The sequence below is a fragment of the Corella eumyota genome, chromosome 6 (assembly GCF_963082875.1).
Source record: "Corella eumyota chromosome 6, kaCorEumy4.1, whole genome shotgun sequence".
Lineage (NCBI taxonomy): Eukaryota > Metazoa > Chordata > Ascidiacea > Phlebobranchia > Corellidae > Corella > Corella eumyota.
In genome coordinates this window covers 2,298,893-2,316,414 of record NC_137495.1, presented here as the reverse complement: position 1 = coordinate 2,316,414, position 17,522 = coordinate 2,298,893, and the positions used below count along the sequence as shown (strand labels likewise).

Below are 17,522 nucleotides of genomic sequence, written 5' to 3'. Positions count from 1 at the left end.
TGTGGAGGATATGTTCGGGTGAGTGTTTTATGTGAGAATACAACACAAATTGTTGCCGAAAGCTTTCGAAAAATTAACACCGCCGATATTCCAGCTCATCTAAAACCAGAATTTCGTAACGAGTTTGTGGAGAGGGCCAACACAGTTTACAAGCGCATCAGAAAGACAGAAAAAGAACTTATAAAAAATCTGAAAAGAGGGGGTATTGGTACTGCTGCTGTTTTAACGGGAGGTTTGGGCGTTGGTTTATCATTTTTAGCTCCTCCTATACTTGGTGTTGCTGTGGCATCCACAATAGCTACAGAGCTAGTTATTACAGGTTCGATTGGGGCAGGTCTTTTAGCTTCTGCGATTGCTGTGTATGGTGTTTTCGGAGTGGTTGATTTACTACAAAAAGGGCACAAACCTGCATATGTAGTCCTTGCCACAACTAAATTACTAGCTAGTCCAATATTAGCTAACGGTAAAGTTGAAGACAAGAAAAACATTCGAAGGTTTTTTGTTTCTGTACAAGAAGATTCTCAAATTAAAATGGTGGCAGAAATTTTAAACCAAGAAAAAAAACGACAAGAAGATCTTAACGCGAAACCTGAAGTCAACACTGGTGTTATTTTTGAAACTACCGATGATACAGCCCGTCTTATTGCCGTTTAAAATGTAACATTTAATACATGCCATTTTTAGTGCCCTATATTAAACTCTGTATGTAGTAAATGACATTACGTCAGTGTCATATGCAGTAGGTTGTTTAACAATATTACATTACACCTTTTGTGTAATTACTAGGTTTGCAATAATTGTACATATTTTGAAGCATCATATGCTGGGGTAGATAGTTCAACATTGTTATGTAACATAAGTAGGGTAATATCTGAAACATTGTACATATTTCAAATTGTAGCAAAAGTTACAATTGTAGGTTTTGTACATTTTTGTCGTTAATTTGTAGAAAAATGTGATTTAATCAACAAAGTTTATATCTTAAAATTTAAGTTCAGTCACAAATTTGTTACAAATTATAATAAATAATAAACCCTTTAGTGTCATTAGTTGTCATGGCGGCTAATGAACAGATATAGTATTTAAAAAAAAAATGGATGTTTAACCTTTCAGGCTACTTGTAAACTTAATTTAAATTTTATCTTAAGTAGAAAGCATGGGTATTTTTTGCTTTAGTACCGCCACCTGTTTACGATTATTCACATGCAAATACCGTCGGTGTATATTGAATAACCCTCCTACTAATATAAGTCGGAACAAATTTTTACTTTGACTTTAAAATCAAGGTAACAAAGTCAAATAAAGGACTTCAAGAACAAAAGCTGAGAGTTCAACATACACTAAGGAACTAAAATATTTGATTGTAACTTAATAATATTGTAACAGCCAATGTTGTTTATTACAGGGCTGGAAAGCGTCAATAGATAAAGAGGAACCAAACATGTTAAGATAAAGAGAAAACCGCTTGACTGGGAAAGCACCATCAGAAGGATTTTGGTACGACACAAAATGTTTTGTTTTTTATTTAAGGTTTGTTTTTTTAACTTTGTAAACGGTCCACTAGTTTTATCTAACTGTGGATCGAAATTTTGCGCAAAACTAAATTTAATTATAGTTGAGATGACAAATTTATGTTAGCCCAAAGTTTTGTCAATAATCGAACTGTATGCAAATGAAGTTTAGAGCAGGTTTGTTTATTTAAAAAGGCTTGGTTGCTGTTGCTATGCCTAAATCAAGTTATATTGCGATTAGAGATATAACAGGACTAAAAATTAATTTATCTTTTATAAGTTTGTTAAATCGATTACACACGTTCGAAGGGCAACTATAAGGTAAAAATTCGGCAAAAGAAAGTACATGTTCTTTTAACCAAGTTCATCACGGGTAAATCAATTTTGCTGTTTTAAAATGTCTAAAAACAAGGCAATAAGCTTTTGCAAGTTTAATGTACTTTATCGTAGTTCGTTAATTAAACAAAAAAATGAATATAGGCTTGCATTATAAAGTTCATTAAGTGATTTAAAAAATGTTTTGTGATTTGCTATATAAACTTCATTTAAACATATTTGTTATAGAAAAACATGGGAGATACAAGTGACACCAGAGAGTCGGTAAATAAGTACTCCTACTCACCCCCGCAAAGTAAGGTTGAATATTTCTTTTTTTTACAAAAACTGTTGTTTCTTAAGTACTTGCGCAAACATTTTATTTATAAGAATTTTTTCATAAATTTTTTATGAATTATTATTATTATTAAATAGTCTTAAAAATGATTGGGAAACTATAATGTATAGGTAGGTAGTTGCTTTGTTTGGTTAATTTTTTACCCTTGTTCTTTACATAACGTGACGCAAGTTGCTTGCCTAATATTTGCTTTAAGCACGCTATATCATTGTTTATTCTATTACAATTATTTAGCAAACTAACTTATTTTAATGCGACAGAAAGTTTCGATGTAATTTACTTTATTTTTAATTAATTTTATATAACGATTTAAACGTTGTGCAAATTTATGAGCACATTTACTTTAAACAAAAACAACTTTTGTAGAGCTCGATGCCATTCCCTTTCCAACTGAATTTCCTGTTACACGAACAGCCAAACAAGTATTTAATATTGTTCACGAGGAAGGCTCAGGTCAACCATTCCATATTGAATATGTTGAAAACAATTTCGTTGATATTCTTTCAAACGAAGAAATTAAAGATTATCCAGTAGCTGTATTCTCCATTGCCGGGGAATATAAATGGGGGAAATCGTTCCTACTTAATCTTGGTGTTAGATTCTTGGAAAAAGAAAAAGTAAATTTAATTTTCATTTTATGATACACTCGTTTTAGTATAAGTGCAACAAATATTCATCAACCCCATAAATGGTGTTTTAAATACATACAATCTTAATTTTTTATGGATTACTTTCTTATAAAATAATATTATTGGCATTTTTATAATTAAAATTATGTCATGTTAAGGCAGAAGATTGGGACACACCAGCACCTGACGAAATTGAACGGATTTTTGAGACTTCAGGAGGGGACGAAGCAGAAACAAGAGGAATTTGGATGCTGAACGAACCTTTTATTGTAACTCGCCGTGATGGAACAAAGGTAAAATCATTAAATTTAGTTCAAATATGATTTTAATATAAATGTACATTACTTAAATTTTAATAAAGGGCACTGAAGTCATCAAAAAAAAAGTTCGACTTTCACTGTTTTATGTCGTCGAGACCTTAAGTATGACCATCTAAACAGTAAAATTTCTTGCTTAAAGTATAAGTGATGGGTTGATAATTACGCAATATTAACAAGTAACTAAGTAGAATTATGTTAGTTACTCTATGTTTAAACTATGGAGTCGGTCTTTTAACATCAAGGATATATATATAAGAAGTATTTTGATTTGCATACTTAAAAATTATATTTTTTTCATGTAAAGACAAATTAATGTTTTTTTATTTTTTTACATTTACAAAAAGGTTGCTGTTTTTCTGGTTGATACTGAAGGCTCGTTTGATTGCAAAGATTCTACAGAAAAATCCTTCTTAGTCAATGTCTTAAGCTTGCTAATGAGCTCCCATTTTACGTTAAACTGCCCATCAAAAATCAACAAACCAAATATGGATTTTATCAAGGTAAGTTGTATTGTAATGTTATCTATATAAGACACAACATTTTTGCTGATTTTAATTTATTGTTGGGTTGTGATTGGTATTTTTATCGCCAAAGTTAGTTAATATTTAACTTTTCTATTTAGCAACTTACGCAACTTTTAAACGAAGTGAGAGATATCGAAACTAACCAAACAATAAACCAGGTACCATTTTTTTTTTAAATTACCCTATAAATTCCAAATTTAAATTTTATTAAATTTATTAAATAATAAACATGTTAGCGGCATCGTAAACACTGGTAACCAGATCAAGCTTCTAATGGTAAATTATGTCTAGGTATATACTACAAGAATTGGTAAAGCTTTTTTAATGTTTTCAATCGCTTATTTAGACAATTGAGTATTTGGTTCGCGACTATGTTCCACCTGAACGGTGTGGATTAGCAAACGGTCAAAATTATTTGGATACAAAGTTAAACGAAGATAACGAATCACGTAAACTGGGATCTTGTTTTAGTTCAAACCAATGCTGTTTGTTGCCTCGACCCGACGGACTTGTAGCCAATCATGTTCAGAACAATATCAGAATGGGTGGTAAGATTGCTGTGTTTCTGATTCAAGTGGCATTTTTTTATAGCCAAGAATTCAAATACACTTAAACGTAGTGCTTAGAACAATTGGTCTTCATTGCATGAGGTCACTTCTTTGATTTTAAATGCGTTCATGTTGTAGCGCTCATGAGTAAGGCGGTATTAAGTGTCACTTGCTTAAATAATTACCTTAACTTTAATTATGCTATTAAGGTAAAAAAATGCTTTGTGTTCAGACATAAACAGAGGATTTTTAAATCATGTCAACGAACTCTTTAGGCAACTTTTTGCTGATGAAAATTTGCCTGTGAAAAAGGTAAAAAACAAGACTTTAACTTGCCAAGTATACCGAGAAGATATCAGGTCATATATTCCAACGTTAAAACAGGGGGAATTTGAATATGCAAAAAGCTCAGAAGAGGTAATGTGTTTTATACGTATTGTTAATAATTTGTAATACGTTACATTTTTATAAGTTTGGTGGAGCATAACTGTTGTTAGTTTTTTTTTACAGATAAGAATGCGTTCAAAATATCTTATACAGATGCAAGTGGCTTTATCTCAGTATAAAGAATTCAGTTCAACTCAGGTTTGCAATGCTTTAACGATATCTGTGTTGTAATAAGCATTGTAATAAAATTTAAACACTCTAGTAATAAAAAGTTTTTAAAGAACTGGTCGGGTTTTACTGAAGTGATTCATTCCACTGCTCGTGACCAAGCACTTGATACATTGAATAGAAACTTAATACCTCCCCGAGATGAAGGTCTGGTTCTTGAATTTCAAACGAAATTGGAGCAAAAAATAAATATATTTTGGGAAAAAACTAAAGTACGTGCCCTTTATTTCAAAACTTTTGTTTGTAAAGTATTTTTTAAATGTTAGGTATTGCTTTAAAACTTGAAAATAACTTAACATTTCCTTTTACTAAGAAATAAACTTTTATTCAATTTTATCTACACAGAGAACGATTCGTTCTAAATGGCAAGAGCATATGCAAAGAGCGTTTAACAAGTACAGGGAACTAAGTCCGACTGAGGTATTTAATTATAAATCTGTACATACAGGGTCAATTGAATTTTCGCCAAATCAAAAACCAATCGTCAATTATTCATCAGGCAGGTTAATTAAAAATATCTCAATCTGCCATTCGCAACTTGAGCCTGTGGTCAGGGTAACAAATATTGTCTTTTGCTTAGGCCATAAAGTTGACCTTTTCTTATAAAAATAAATGTTTAAAAAATGTGAAAATTACTTTTATTTCAATCAAAAAAATTTTAACTTTTTTAAAGATAGGGTCGATTTTGAATATCAACATACATACAGCGGCTCGTGCGCAAGCTCTTGTTACGTTTAAAGAGAATCTGCATCCCTTGCCTGATGAGGATCTGTTCACCGAATTTAGAACAATGTTGGAACAAGAGATAAATAAATTGTGGCGAGAAGCAGAAGTAACAACTTTGTTTAGTTTGCCTTTTTAATTTTCAAAAGTTTATTGATAACTTATTTAAAGTATTTTAAAAAAAACTTTAAAACATTGTAAACTTTGCTGTTTTTGCCTCTGTTATTATTTTTATTGACTTATTTTATCAATTGCAGGAAGCTTTTAGAATTAGAACAGAATTTGAAGAGATTGTTGGTTCATTTGAAGCAAATATGAATAACGTAATTGTTCATCAATTTTTCATTTAGTTTTAGTAAAAAATTTATGTTATTTTTTTGCAAGTTAAGGGTTAATTTTTATACTTTTTTGATTTAAAATACCAACTTTACAGGCTAAGTATATTGTTGATCTAGTTGTCTTATCTTTAACCTGCTAATTATTTTGTAGTTCGATTAAGTTAATTGTTGTTAGGACCCTTTCAATATTTTTTTGTTACTAAGTAAAATTTAAACAGAAATGTGGAGGAATTGTTCGCGTGAGTGTTTTGTGTCAAAATACAACACTTATTGTTGCCGAAAGCTTTGAAAAAATCAACATCGCCGACATTCCTGATCATTTTAAACCAAAATTTCGAAACGAATTTGTGGAAAGGGCGATTAAAATTTACCGGCTTATGAGAAATAAGGAAAAACCCCTCATAGAAAATCTAAAGAAAGGAGGTATTGGTGTTTTTGCTTTATTAGCTGGAGGTTCGGTTGCTGGTGCATCTTTCTTAGCTCCTGCTGTACTCGGTATTGCCGTAGCCTCATCAATAGCTACAGAGCTAGTTATCGTAGGTTCTGTTATTGGGGCAGGCGTAGTAACAGCTGCCGTTACTGTGTTTGGTGTTTTTGGAGTGCTTGATTTACTACAAAAAGGGCACAAACCTGCATATGTAGTCCTTGCCACAACTAAATTACTAGCTAGTCCAATATTAGCTAACGGTACGGTTGAAGACAAGAAAAACATTCGAAGGTTTTTTGTTTCTGAATATGAAGACTTCCAAGTTGAAATGGTGGCAGACATTTTAAACCAAGAAAAAGATCGACAAGAAAATCTTAACGCCTAACCTTAGTTTGATGCAATTTTTTAACTGACGACAGAGCTCCTCTTGTTTAAATAAATTGAAACAGTTTATACATAAGTAACATAACTTTTAGTGTCATATGTGGTAGATTGTTTAGTAATAACTAGTTAGTGTAATAGTCACTAAGTTAGCAAATGTTGTTAATATTTCGAACTGTGGGTTAACCTTTCATATCCTTTTTTAGTTACAAAAGCTTTGCTGTAGTATTTTTTAGGTTTTTGTGTATTTCTGCTTTTCAAATTTACTGATTTATATTTTTGAAAAACTGTAAAAAAAAAATTAATTTAGTAAACAAAGCTTATATCTTGAAATCTTAATTTAGTCACAAACAAGTTACAACTTTTGTAAAATAATAAAACTATCTTTGGTGTTGAAGTTCTCGTTTGAAAATGTAAATATAAAAGTAGAAATATCCATACTTGTTCTTGTTTAATTTTAATAATTTTTATCTTAGGCAATCTTTGATTTAATAAAAATGTAAATTTAAACTTAATATTGATAAAAATACTTTTAAAAATGGATTATCATGCCATAAGAAGTACGTCCAATTTTATCAAATTGACTCTTATATTTCTCCTATTCCAAACACTTCCAACTACGTGCTCTGAAAACAATGAAACCCAAAATGATTGTAAAATGCTGGAAACCAATCGTTTAAAATTAGATCTGGCTTGTGTATTAAGACTAAATGGTGTAGCTCATCAGTTGTTAGCGCCAACGAAGGAAGATTGTCAAAATGCTTGTTGTAATTGGACAGAAGGTTCGTGTGATTTGGTGTACTGGGGAAAGTAAGTTAAAGTTTTACTTGGGTTTAATTACATGTGATCTAGCATTTTTTAAACTTTGAATTAGGCCCTATAAACAGTAACAAACAAATGAGACAGACAGACAGAATTTTTGTGACCCAAAAAATAATTGGCAAGTTAATTTTTATGCGATATAAATAATAATATTCAAAACTGCCTAAACAGCTTGAGACTGGGTTGGGGTAACAAATGTCACTCAATGTTAAGGACATTTAAGTAGGTATAAACTTATACATCTACAAACAAACAACTTTAATTTTTTACAGTTCACGTACATGTGTGATCATGAACTATTATGTGCTTGGTTCTTGCCCCTTGTTAGCTTCAAGCAATTTTGCAACTACTCATAGCTCCTACTCCTTGTTGTTAAGCATTACAACTAAAACTTCAACTCCACTTAAGAAACATTTACTTAAGGAATACAGGTATAAACTGTAAAGAATTCCTGTTATTTATATATTACAGATCTTTGTGGGCAATATATATGTCCAATTTGTAAACCTGCAAAGTTAATAAAACTGTTAGTTACAGATTTTAGTTATAGATTTTTGCTAAAAAGACAAGTAAAGTCAAGTATCTTGAACCTAAAATATTCTAAATAAATTATTAAATACTTGAATATCTAGGAATGAGATAGGAGAGCTTCTTGGTTGTACAAAATCTGATTTTGTTTGTGATAACTGGCAATGTATCCCTTACAAACATTTATGTGATGGAGTGGACCACTGTTCAGATAACTCGGATGAAACATCTTGTCCTAGAATTGTTGTCACAAGTATTATCTTATTTTATTGTAGATTAAAATTCGTGTAAAAGCCATACCCTTTTTGTTAAATTTGCGATGGAACTATAAAGTCTGTTTAAATGTATGCTATTTATTGATAGTTTTGTTTTAATAAAATGCAATTTGTGTTAGCCTTTTAAGCTTAGGTATTTAGTTTAGCAGTATACCTTTGTCCAGTTTATATCTATTTTAGTTTATTTAATAAGTTTTACTTTAAGTTTATAATTTTGTACAATTTACATTTTTAGACCCTCATTCAAAGTGTTTAGACTACACTGGAAAGTACGTCAGCACCGGCTCTGAATACACACCTATGAATGAAACAGACGAGTGTCAAACTTGCATTTGTGGTGCCAACGGTCTACCGTCATACTGTTACTCAGCAACATGTGACCGAAAGATTTTAAGCGATTGTAATGTCCCATATCCTGACATGTGTTGTCGTTGTCAGAAAGGCAGAGGTATTATTGAAGGAGATCATATTGATACAGGTGTGGTACTAACATATAATCAGTTTAACTAATATTTGAGCTTTTTAAAGTGATAACATTTGGTAGATATGCTGTGTTAACAACTTACCTGCTTACTATTTCAATAATTTTAATGTTATTTGTTTAAAATTTCCACCAAATGTTAAATTTTAGTTTTGTTGATTAACTATATTAGCAAACCTAATTTAATAAGTTAAGTTTTTTAAAAGGCCTATTAAAAATTAAAGCCCTAGGTTATTATTGTACAACTAATTTCTTGTAAAACAAAAATATTTTAAACATAAGCACAACTTTAACATGCTTAATCCTCTGAAACAACAACATGTTGTCGTTTAATTTGTGATTTGAAAAATTAAATATGTTGTCATTACAACATTATTTATGCTTTATCGTTGTAGTTTAACTACTAGGGTGAATATTTTGTTGTTATTTATCTAACACACACATATATAAAATAATTGTTTTTAGAAATTAGTTCATATATATTTGTAAGGAATGTCTTACAACATAAGGTCGTATAGATATTCGAATATGATATGCCTATTTCATATAACAAAAGCGCTATGTTATTATACCATAATCTTAACAATAATATCAGATTACATACCTTTAATGCCTTTTTATACAACAAAAACCTATACAAAATATTGATTATGTTGAAGTGAAAGTAATAGCTCTTTAAAAACACCTTCACTTAAGTACATAAAAATATAGTGGATTATTTAATATTTATATTGGATTTTAAAAAGAAACAAATTGAAATATTTTTCAAATTAATTGATTAAATATTTTGTCTCTCAAATTTAATCATATATACAAAACTAAGATAACTATTGATCAAATTAATGATTAAATAGATTAACATTAAATCGAAATATTTTTCATATTAATTGATTAATTATTTTGCCCCTCAAACTTAACTATATATATATACAAAACTAAAATAAAGAATGATCAAATTAATGGTTAAATAGATTAACATTAAACAACTTTTTTAAATAGCCTCTAAATAGCATGCTAATGTAAATGTTAAACAAATATTTGTTTGATGTTTTTAATTAAAAAAGTTGTAATTTGAGTTGGGCATTTTAAATATTGTTACCAACCAGATTTTTTGACAAAAAATTCTTGTTTAAAGGTATTGATTTTATGCAATTCCTAAGATATTAGTCATAGATTATCAATAAATACTGGTAAATTAAAGCAAAAGAATATGAATAATACATCAGTTTAATATAAATACCTGTCATTTAAATACTTATAAACCCTTGATAGCAATAGTTTCAAGGCTGTACTGTGTAAATTGCTAATATTACAATATAAAATAAATATATTGTAAAATCTCTTTAAACTAAGTTTATAAAATCTCTCTAAACTAAGTTTACAAAATCTCTTTAAACTGAGTTTATAAAATCTCTTTAAACTAAGTTTATAAAGTACAAAAAAGCATTAAAGTTCAAGTTGGTAACAACGCTTACATAACTTAAATAAGTTTTAAAATTTAATTATCTCTAAATTTTACTTTTGTTTAAAGAGGAAGCAGTTTCACTTTCCAGCACTCAGCGATTGATTGTCAGCTGCATGTCAGTCCTTGTTCTTATCACTCTTCTACTCTTCTTCTCCAGGAACTTGGTTAATCGGGGAAGAAATGGTTTGTTTCAGAGGAGGCCTCCGGGAAGGAGTCATATGCCCCGAGAAGTTGCTCTTGGACTACACTGTAGTAAGATTTTCGGATTATTAAGTTCTTCTTGATTAGTTTGTGTCAATAATTATGTTTTTTAGGACTAATTGTTTTTTTCTTATTAATTTTATAAAAAAATGGTATTTTTCTAAAGAACAGTTTTTGTTTTGGATTAATAAAAAAGTTTTTATATAAAAATTTAGTTAAAAAAGATTTTTTTTTAAATAACCCATTTTTATGTAGGCTATACTTAAACTTTTTTATTATTTTTTATTTATTTCAAAACTTTTAGGGTACCCACCGAGTCAATCTTTTATGGAACGTTATTTTCCAAGAAGTGATTCCGTTTCATTTTTTGATGATCACGATTACTCGGAAGCTCCCCCTGCTTATAACATGTTGAAAATTAATGGGGAAACACTGGGGCCTCCACCCTCTTATCCCTCCAGTGTTGAAATTAATGAAGATCGGGATTTGGAGGTCGACACTTCTCTAGGTAAAAACTTTTTTTGCTATTTATTTAAATTATTTAAATAACAATTATTTTTTAAATTGAGTTCTTATACTAGATTAAAATCTTTGTTTAAAATGTTTGAAAAATAAAAAAATTTGAACAGAATTTACATAATTTATAATGTTTAAAGTTACGGACAATCCCACCACATCCCAAGAACCAGTAAACACCAGTTTATCAGACCAACAACCAAATAGAAACACAAGTTTAACAGTTCAACAACCAGTTGAAAACACCAATTTACAAGACCAACAAATAGTTGAAAACACCAGTTTACAAGACCAACAAATAGTTGAAAACACCAGTTTACCAGAAGAACCACTATCTGAAAATCAACCACATACTTCTGTAACCATCTCTAGTGAACCAGTATATAACGATGAACCAATAAGTCCATTAAGTACGACATCACAATCACCATTAATAAATGACAATGAAGATAATGTTGTGTAAACAAATGTGAAATTTTTCTTGCTTTTCAGCATTGACCATACACAATTTTTTTTTTTTTTTTGATGAAAACTTAAAACCTATTTGTTTTTTATACTAGGGATAATGGTTAATGGTTTTTATTAGTAGTGATAAACAGTTTATGGTTTTTATTGCGCTATGAAAAGGAAGTAATATGTATTTTTATTTTGTTATAAATTAATCTTTGTGATTGACTATGCTTTACACATTTTTAACTTTATAGTTTTTGATTTACTTTACGTTAAAGGCTATTAGTTCAATAATGAACTATGGTATTTTAAACATATAAATGCATGCGCTTACTTTGGTATTTCTTCTTATTAGCTTTAAACTACTAACATTCTGTAACATCTTTTTTGCTTTATTATTCAAATTGTTCCGATTTTATTTTTTTTATTAACAAATAGTTTGATATTGATCAATTTATTTTATTTTTAGTTAAATAACTTTACAAATTTGTTTTTGCTTTCATTGTTTATTAAACAAATACATGAAAAATGCCAGAATGTCTAACTTAATTTAAGAAAAAAGACTATTTTAAATGAGGAACTTGGTTTTGAAAAATTTAAATAAGATTTTAACTCGTTTTTGTGCTACCGCGAGATGTCAGTATTAACAGCATAGGTATTTTTTTGGCGTGCAACGCAGTCATATCTAAATGGCTTTGGCGTGCAAAAATTTTACCGCGTGTATTAAAAGTTCTCATGCGTATTGCGTAGTGTGCACGCTTACAGACTTCCTAGTCTGCTAGTGGATTATATAACTGTGAAGCACTACACTAGCAATTACTAGCGTTAAATATAATTCTAAATATAAAAAACTAATGTTAAAATGTGTTCAATATTTTGGCAGGGTTTTAGATTGTACTTTTTGTTAAATAATTGTGAATATCAGACTGGTTAGATATGAAGAGAAGTTCTACTCAATCTGGAGCTCAAAACAAGAGGCATCACCCTGACACCGACGATATTGTGGCACATATTAAAAAAGTTTCAAGAAAAGAGCATTATGCGATTGTGGAGTCAATTTCCTTAAAGAATTTTATGTGCCATTCTCGTCTAACAATGCGGTTCTCAGCCGGTGTTAACTTCATTGTTGGGCATAATGGAAGCGGTAAAAGTGCAATACTGACTGCAATAATTGTTGCCCTTGGTGGTAAAGCAAGTAGCACGAGTCGAGGCACTTCTCTTAAAACTTTGATCAAAACTGGATGCTCTTTTGCTTCTGTTGAGATCAGCTTGAAAAATGTTGGCGATGATCAGTTTCGCCCAGAGGTTTATGGAGATAAAATTGTAATTGAACTTCGTATAACTATAGATGGTGGTACCTCTTATAAAATTAAAAATGACACTGGAAAAATTGTTTCTATAAAAAAGGAAGATCTGTTGGGGATTTTAGATCATTTGAATCTATTCGTTGATAATCCACTTACTTGCTTAACTCAAGAAATGAGTAAAAACTTTCTGCATTCTAAAAATGCTGGCGACAAATACAAGTTTTTTTTGAAGTCAACACAACTTGAACAGATTAAAATAGATTACAGTTACATTCTTCAACAAAGAAATATAATGGTCAACGCAATAAAACACAAAGAAAAGGCAATGCCTGGAACTCAAAGTCAAGTTTTGGATAAAGAACAAAGGTTCAAGGACTTGGCTACATTACAAGAGCTTGAGAAGAAAGTGGAATTGCTGAAACATGAACATGCTTGGGCACAAGTCATGCAGCTGGAACATGCTTTTAAGCCTGTAAAACATGAATTGGCGAGAGAAAAAGATCGCTTGCCAAAATATGATGATGCAGTGAAAAAAAGTGAAGAAAAAGAGAAAAGGGCGGAAGAAAAATTTAATGAACTTCAAAAGAAAGTGAAGAGTTATCAACTACAAATCAAATTACTGGAACCAGAGAAAACAAAAGCTAAAAAGGAATATGAGGCTAGAAAAGTACAACACAAAGCATTTGACACTCAACTTAGTCGTGCCAAGCGACAAAAACATGACGCTGTAAAAGATCGTGATGAAATGCAATCACGGATAGATGAACTTAAAAACCAGGCGCAAACAAATGTGGAAGATGAACGACAAAAGAAGGAAGCAGATCTGGCTGCATTCACACAACAGCGCGAGAAACTACAAGCCCAATATAAAAGCCTACAACACCAGATTGATCAGTTTTCACAAGCAATCCAAAGGTCGAAAGAGCAACTCCAAATTACTCATCAAGAGGAGGGAGATTTGCAGCGACAATCCAAAGCAATCCGGCAAACTATTTCAAGTTTGTCTGGTAGCAAGCGCAACAAACTGCAACTTTTTGGGGCCAAAATGCCAGAGTTTGTTCATAAAATTGAACAGGCTTACATGCAGGGAAAATTTGCTCACAAACCTCGTGGACCAATAGGCAGTTGTATTACTGTAAAGAACCAACAACTTGTGCATCCTGTTGAGAGTGCGATTCGCAGTTATCTACACAGCTTTATAGTTGATAATCACAAAGACGAAAAGTTTTTAGAAAGCATGAGAAATTCTATTTTTCCTGTCCATGAGCAATCCCGAATAGTGATTTACACAAGGAAATTTAGAGAGCAACTTTATGATATCTCCAGTGGTAAAGTGCGCCATCCAAACTTCTCATCTGTGTTCGATCTTTTAAAAATTCAAGATGTCATCGTGGCCAACTGTTTGATTGACATGGCATCGATTGAAACTATCCTTGTTATACCTAACACACAGGACGCAATTTCAGTGATTCAAAATGGTCACCCACCTAGGAATTGTAGCAAGGCTTACACAAAGGAAGGAGATGAGGTCTACATTGATCGATTTTACTCTTACAAAGGTAAAAATTCATCCCATTATCTTAAGGCTGATATTGATTCTGAAATTAACAGAAACAAGGCTGAAATGAGTGAGTTAAATTTGCGCATTCAAGATCTGAAACAACACAGTACTACAGCAATCACAGAAGTTAAGAAAAACGAAGTTGAATTGCAGAGGCATGAAAAGTCAAAAATCAATCTAATGAATCAAATCAGCAAAGTAAAGGTGGATATTCGGCAGTTGGAATTAGACATGAAAGAAGAAAGCGAAGTTTTGGATGTAAATGACTTAGAAGATGAGGTACAGAACTACACCCAACAAATTGAATCCTACTCCACAATAATAGAAGAAGAATACAGGAATACACAAGAATCCACACAAAATATGAAGTCTTCCAAACAAGTGTGTGAGGAGCTTATGAAAAAGATTAAAGATATTGCAGAAATGGCTGACGATTTGATTGAGAAAATTAATATTTCTTCGCAGGATATGGAGAAAGCCAAAGGTGAGCGCGCACATTTCATAGAAGGGCGAAAAAGACAACTTGCTTCTATTCAAACACTGCAGGAAAACTATGACAACAAACGGAAAGAAATTGAGGAAGAGTCAAAGAAGGCTACTTTGATTTGCCCTGACAAAATAGAGACGAGGCGCACCCCTAACAACCTGGACAACGAAATCAGGCAAATTGTTAAAAGAATTCAAAAAGAAGAAGAGGAAAGAGGAGATCATGAGACAGTTGTGCGAGAATATTATGAAGCAAAGGAGCAGTTTATGAAGATTAAAAGAAACATAAAGTGGTCAAAAAAATTTATTTTACACATCAACGAATACTTGAAGATCAGAGATAAAGCGTTTAAAGAAATTCGTCGTTTATTGGGTATCCGTTGTTCTGTTGACTTCTGCACTCTTCTTAATCAACGCGGCTTCTTTGGAAGCATGACTTTCAACCATGAGCAACAGGAGCTTCATATCAGTGTTAAACCACATGATAATGCCCAGGAAACAAAGGATATGAAGGCATTATCTGGAGGGGAACGCTCTTTTTCCACTGTTTGTTATATTCTTGCATTATGGCAAGCAATCCAATCACCGTTAAGATGCCTAGATGAGTTTGATGTGTTTATGGATATGGCAAATCGACGTGTAGCAATGGATATGATGACCGAAATAGCTTTAAATTTACAACAGGTGCAATTTATATTTCTGACACCACACGATATTAGTGCACTGCAAAAATCACCAAAAATTAGTGTCTGGAAAATGGCTGATCCGGATCGAGGTCAAACAACTTTACCGTTTACTCCAATTTCACAATAAAACAAACTTTAAAAGTAATTTTAATCACAAACTGTGTTTTTATTTGTTTAATTCATGTTTTTTAACTGCCAAACCTTGTTTTTTCCGTTTTGTATGTAGGTTTTGTACATGATAGGTTTTCGTTCACATTTGTTGAAGGTTTAACTGTTAGATGGTTCATCAATAATAGTAAAAATTTTGTTTGATTTATAGGCTTATAATTTTTTGTTTCCCAAAGTTTTTTCTTTATTCATTGGTTCCTTTTTCTTTTGCAGAAATTTAAATATTATTTGATTTTGTTAATTAAATTCATTAAATCATGAATGGTGTTCCTACAATCTCGAAAAATGATCAAGATATTCTAGAAATGATGATCAATCCTGGTTTGCCTTTTGGAAGCCCTGAAGTCAAAAATATCGATGGTAACCTTTTTTTAAAGAACAACATAAGTATAGCCTAATTATGGTCTATTCAATAGTATATTAACTTTGCAGAGCCACCTTCTTACATATAAAAATACATATTGTACAGAGCTTCAATTTTTATTTCTTTTAGATGGTGATGACCAATTTGATCCGATCAAACTAACAGAGGCAAAAAGATTGGAAAAACTAGGGGTGCAAAAATGTGAGGAAGAGAAACTAAATGAAGCTGTGAAATATTTTGATGAAGCTGTTGCCATTCTACCCACTAGAGCTTCTGGGTATAACAATCGAGCCCAAGTGAAAAGACTACAAGATGATATCACTGGTCTGTGTAATTTAATATAGCATGGGTTTATAATTTTTTTCTGTCTTGGTTTTGTTTTAAAATTAATTTTTGTGTTATCATTGTAGTTTACTACACTTAACTCATTAAAATCTGATTTTTAACTACCATTAAATATACGTTGTTATTTTTTGGGGTTTAGTTTTGGGTCCTTTAATAAGAATTTGTAATTTCTTACACAGGTGCTTTGGGAGATTTGGACAAGGCAATTGAACTGAGTGGAGGCAAGGGGAAAGTTGCAGGTCTTGCTCTTACACAACGGGGATTAATTTACAAACTTCAAGGTAAAAAAGAAGAAGCTTTGAATGACTTTAAACTGGCAGCAGATCAAGGAAATCCTTTTGCTAAAAAAGAGGTAATTTTTTGACTTAATGTTCGGGTTAATAATAGATTTTTGGTTCTGTTCGGTTAAAAATTGTATGTTAATTCCTTAAAATCTTTATGACAACTTTTTAGACGTCTTGTTTTCTACCTTAGAAGTATTTTTTGTTTCATAAAGGTATATTTGTACATTTGAATTTTTTATTTTTTTTTTATTTTTACTGCATACTTTTTCCCTTAGCAGCAAAGTTGTTCAACTCTTTTATTTTATTTTATCCAGGTGGTAACACTTAATCCCTATGCAGCTTTATGCAATCAAATGCTCTCTAAGGCTTTTAAAGATCTGCAAACTGGCCAACAGAATTAGATTTTCAAATCATGTTGAATATATTTATTTTACGATAACAATTTTTTTTAAACATATTTCATTCACATTGGGTATATTACCTAAAATATTGATCTAAATGAACTATAATAAATGCTTTGTGTGTAATGTACTGTGTTAAAGCAAGTTTAAAATATTGTGTATTAACTAATTTAATAAAGATTTACCCTTTAATTTTTTTTTGCGGCACTGTGTATTTCTTTAATGTGGTTTTATTGTTCAACTTTTATTCTTGCCAATCGTCAAATGAATTTTATCATTTTATTAATAATACTTTGTTATGTGTCTTTGTTTTTAAAAGTGCCTGTATTATAGTGTATTCAAAACTATGATATTTTATTTTTTAACGAAAAGAAAAAGTTTTTATGAATATATAATGTTCCTAATGTTTTAAGGCTTGGCTTACACTTACAAAATAAGAAATCTTTCACTAAACATTGCATTTTTAATTATTTACATCTAGTTTAATAGAATT

The 17,522-nt window shown here is 30.9% G+C and overlaps 4 protein-coding genes across 7 annotated transcripts; all 4 read left to right on the top strand.

Annotated features, from left to right (window-relative positions):
* The first annotated feature begins 1,548 nt into the window (after positions 1–1,548).
* On the top strand, positions 1,549–7,116 carry LOC145754660 (atlastin-like). Of its 3 annotated transcripts, XM_082570758.1 has the most exons (15): positions 1,549–1,688; positions 1,792–1,884; positions 2,076–2,142; positions 2,551–2,801; positions 2,972–3,106; positions 3,478–3,633; positions 3,756–3,815; positions 4,004–4,205; positions 4,438–4,622; positions 4,716–4,790; positions 4,865–5,032; positions 5,166–5,240; positions 5,494–5,652; positions 5,801–5,866; positions 6,100–7,116. In XM_082570758.1, exons 3-15 carry the CDS (start codon positions 2,082–2,084, stop codon positions 6,691–6,693), a joined length of 2,187 nt encoding a protein of 728 aa, XP_082426884.1. In that variant the 5' UTR covers positions 1,549–1,688; positions 1,792–1,884; positions 2,076–2,081; the 3' UTR covers positions 6,694–7,116. The 3 variants fall into 3 exon arrangements, with proteins under 3 accessions (XP_082426884.1, XP_082426883.1, XP_082426886.1); XM_082570757.1 differs by having other exon boundaries at positions 1,570–1,884; positions 6,100–7,115; XM_082570760.1 differs by having other exon boundaries at positions 1,570–1,884; positions 4,874–5,032; positions 6,100–7,114.
* A 53-nt stretch (positions 7,117–7,169) lies between these two features.
* LOC145754661 (uncharacterized) lies at positions 7,170–11,955 on the top strand. Of its 2 annotated transcripts, none has more exons than XM_082570762.1 (7): positions 7,170–7,499; positions 7,784–7,942; positions 8,144–8,292; positions 8,550–8,762; positions 10,327–10,512; positions 10,766–10,969; positions 11,118–11,955. In XM_082570762.1, exons 1-7 carry the CDS (start codon positions 7,228–7,230, stop codon positions 11,438–11,440), a joined length of 1,506 nt encoding a protein of 501 aa, XP_082426888.1. In that variant the 5' UTR covers positions 7,170–7,227; the 3' UTR covers positions 11,441–11,955. The 2 variants fall into 2 exon arrangements, with proteins under 2 accessions (XP_082426888.1, XP_082426887.1); XM_082570761.1 differs by having other exon boundaries at positions 8,550–8,792.
* A 477-nt stretch (positions 11,956–12,432) lies between these two features.
* Positions 12,433–15,845, top strand: LOC145754565 (structural maintenance of chromosomes protein 6-like). The gene has a single exon (XM_082570640.1). The coding sequence runs from the start codon at positions 12,502–12,504 to the stop codon at positions 15,592–15,594; it is 3,093 nt and encodes a 1,030-aa protein (XP_082426766.1). The 5' UTR covers positions 12,433–12,501; the 3' UTR covers positions 15,595–15,845.
* A 7-nt stretch (positions 15,846–15,852) lies between these two features.
* Positions 15,853–17,373, top strand: LOC145754572 (tetratricopeptide repeat protein 36-like). The gene is made up of 4 exons (XM_082570646.1): positions 15,853–15,995; positions 16,129–16,323; positions 16,524–16,696; positions 16,943–17,373. Exons 1-4 carry the CDS (start codon positions 15,893–15,895, stop codon positions 17,027–17,029), a joined length of 558 nt encoding a protein of 185 aa, XP_082426772.1. The 5' UTR covers positions 15,853–15,892; the 3' UTR covers positions 17,030–17,373.
* The last annotated feature ends 149 nt before the right edge of the window (positions 17,374–17,522 follow it).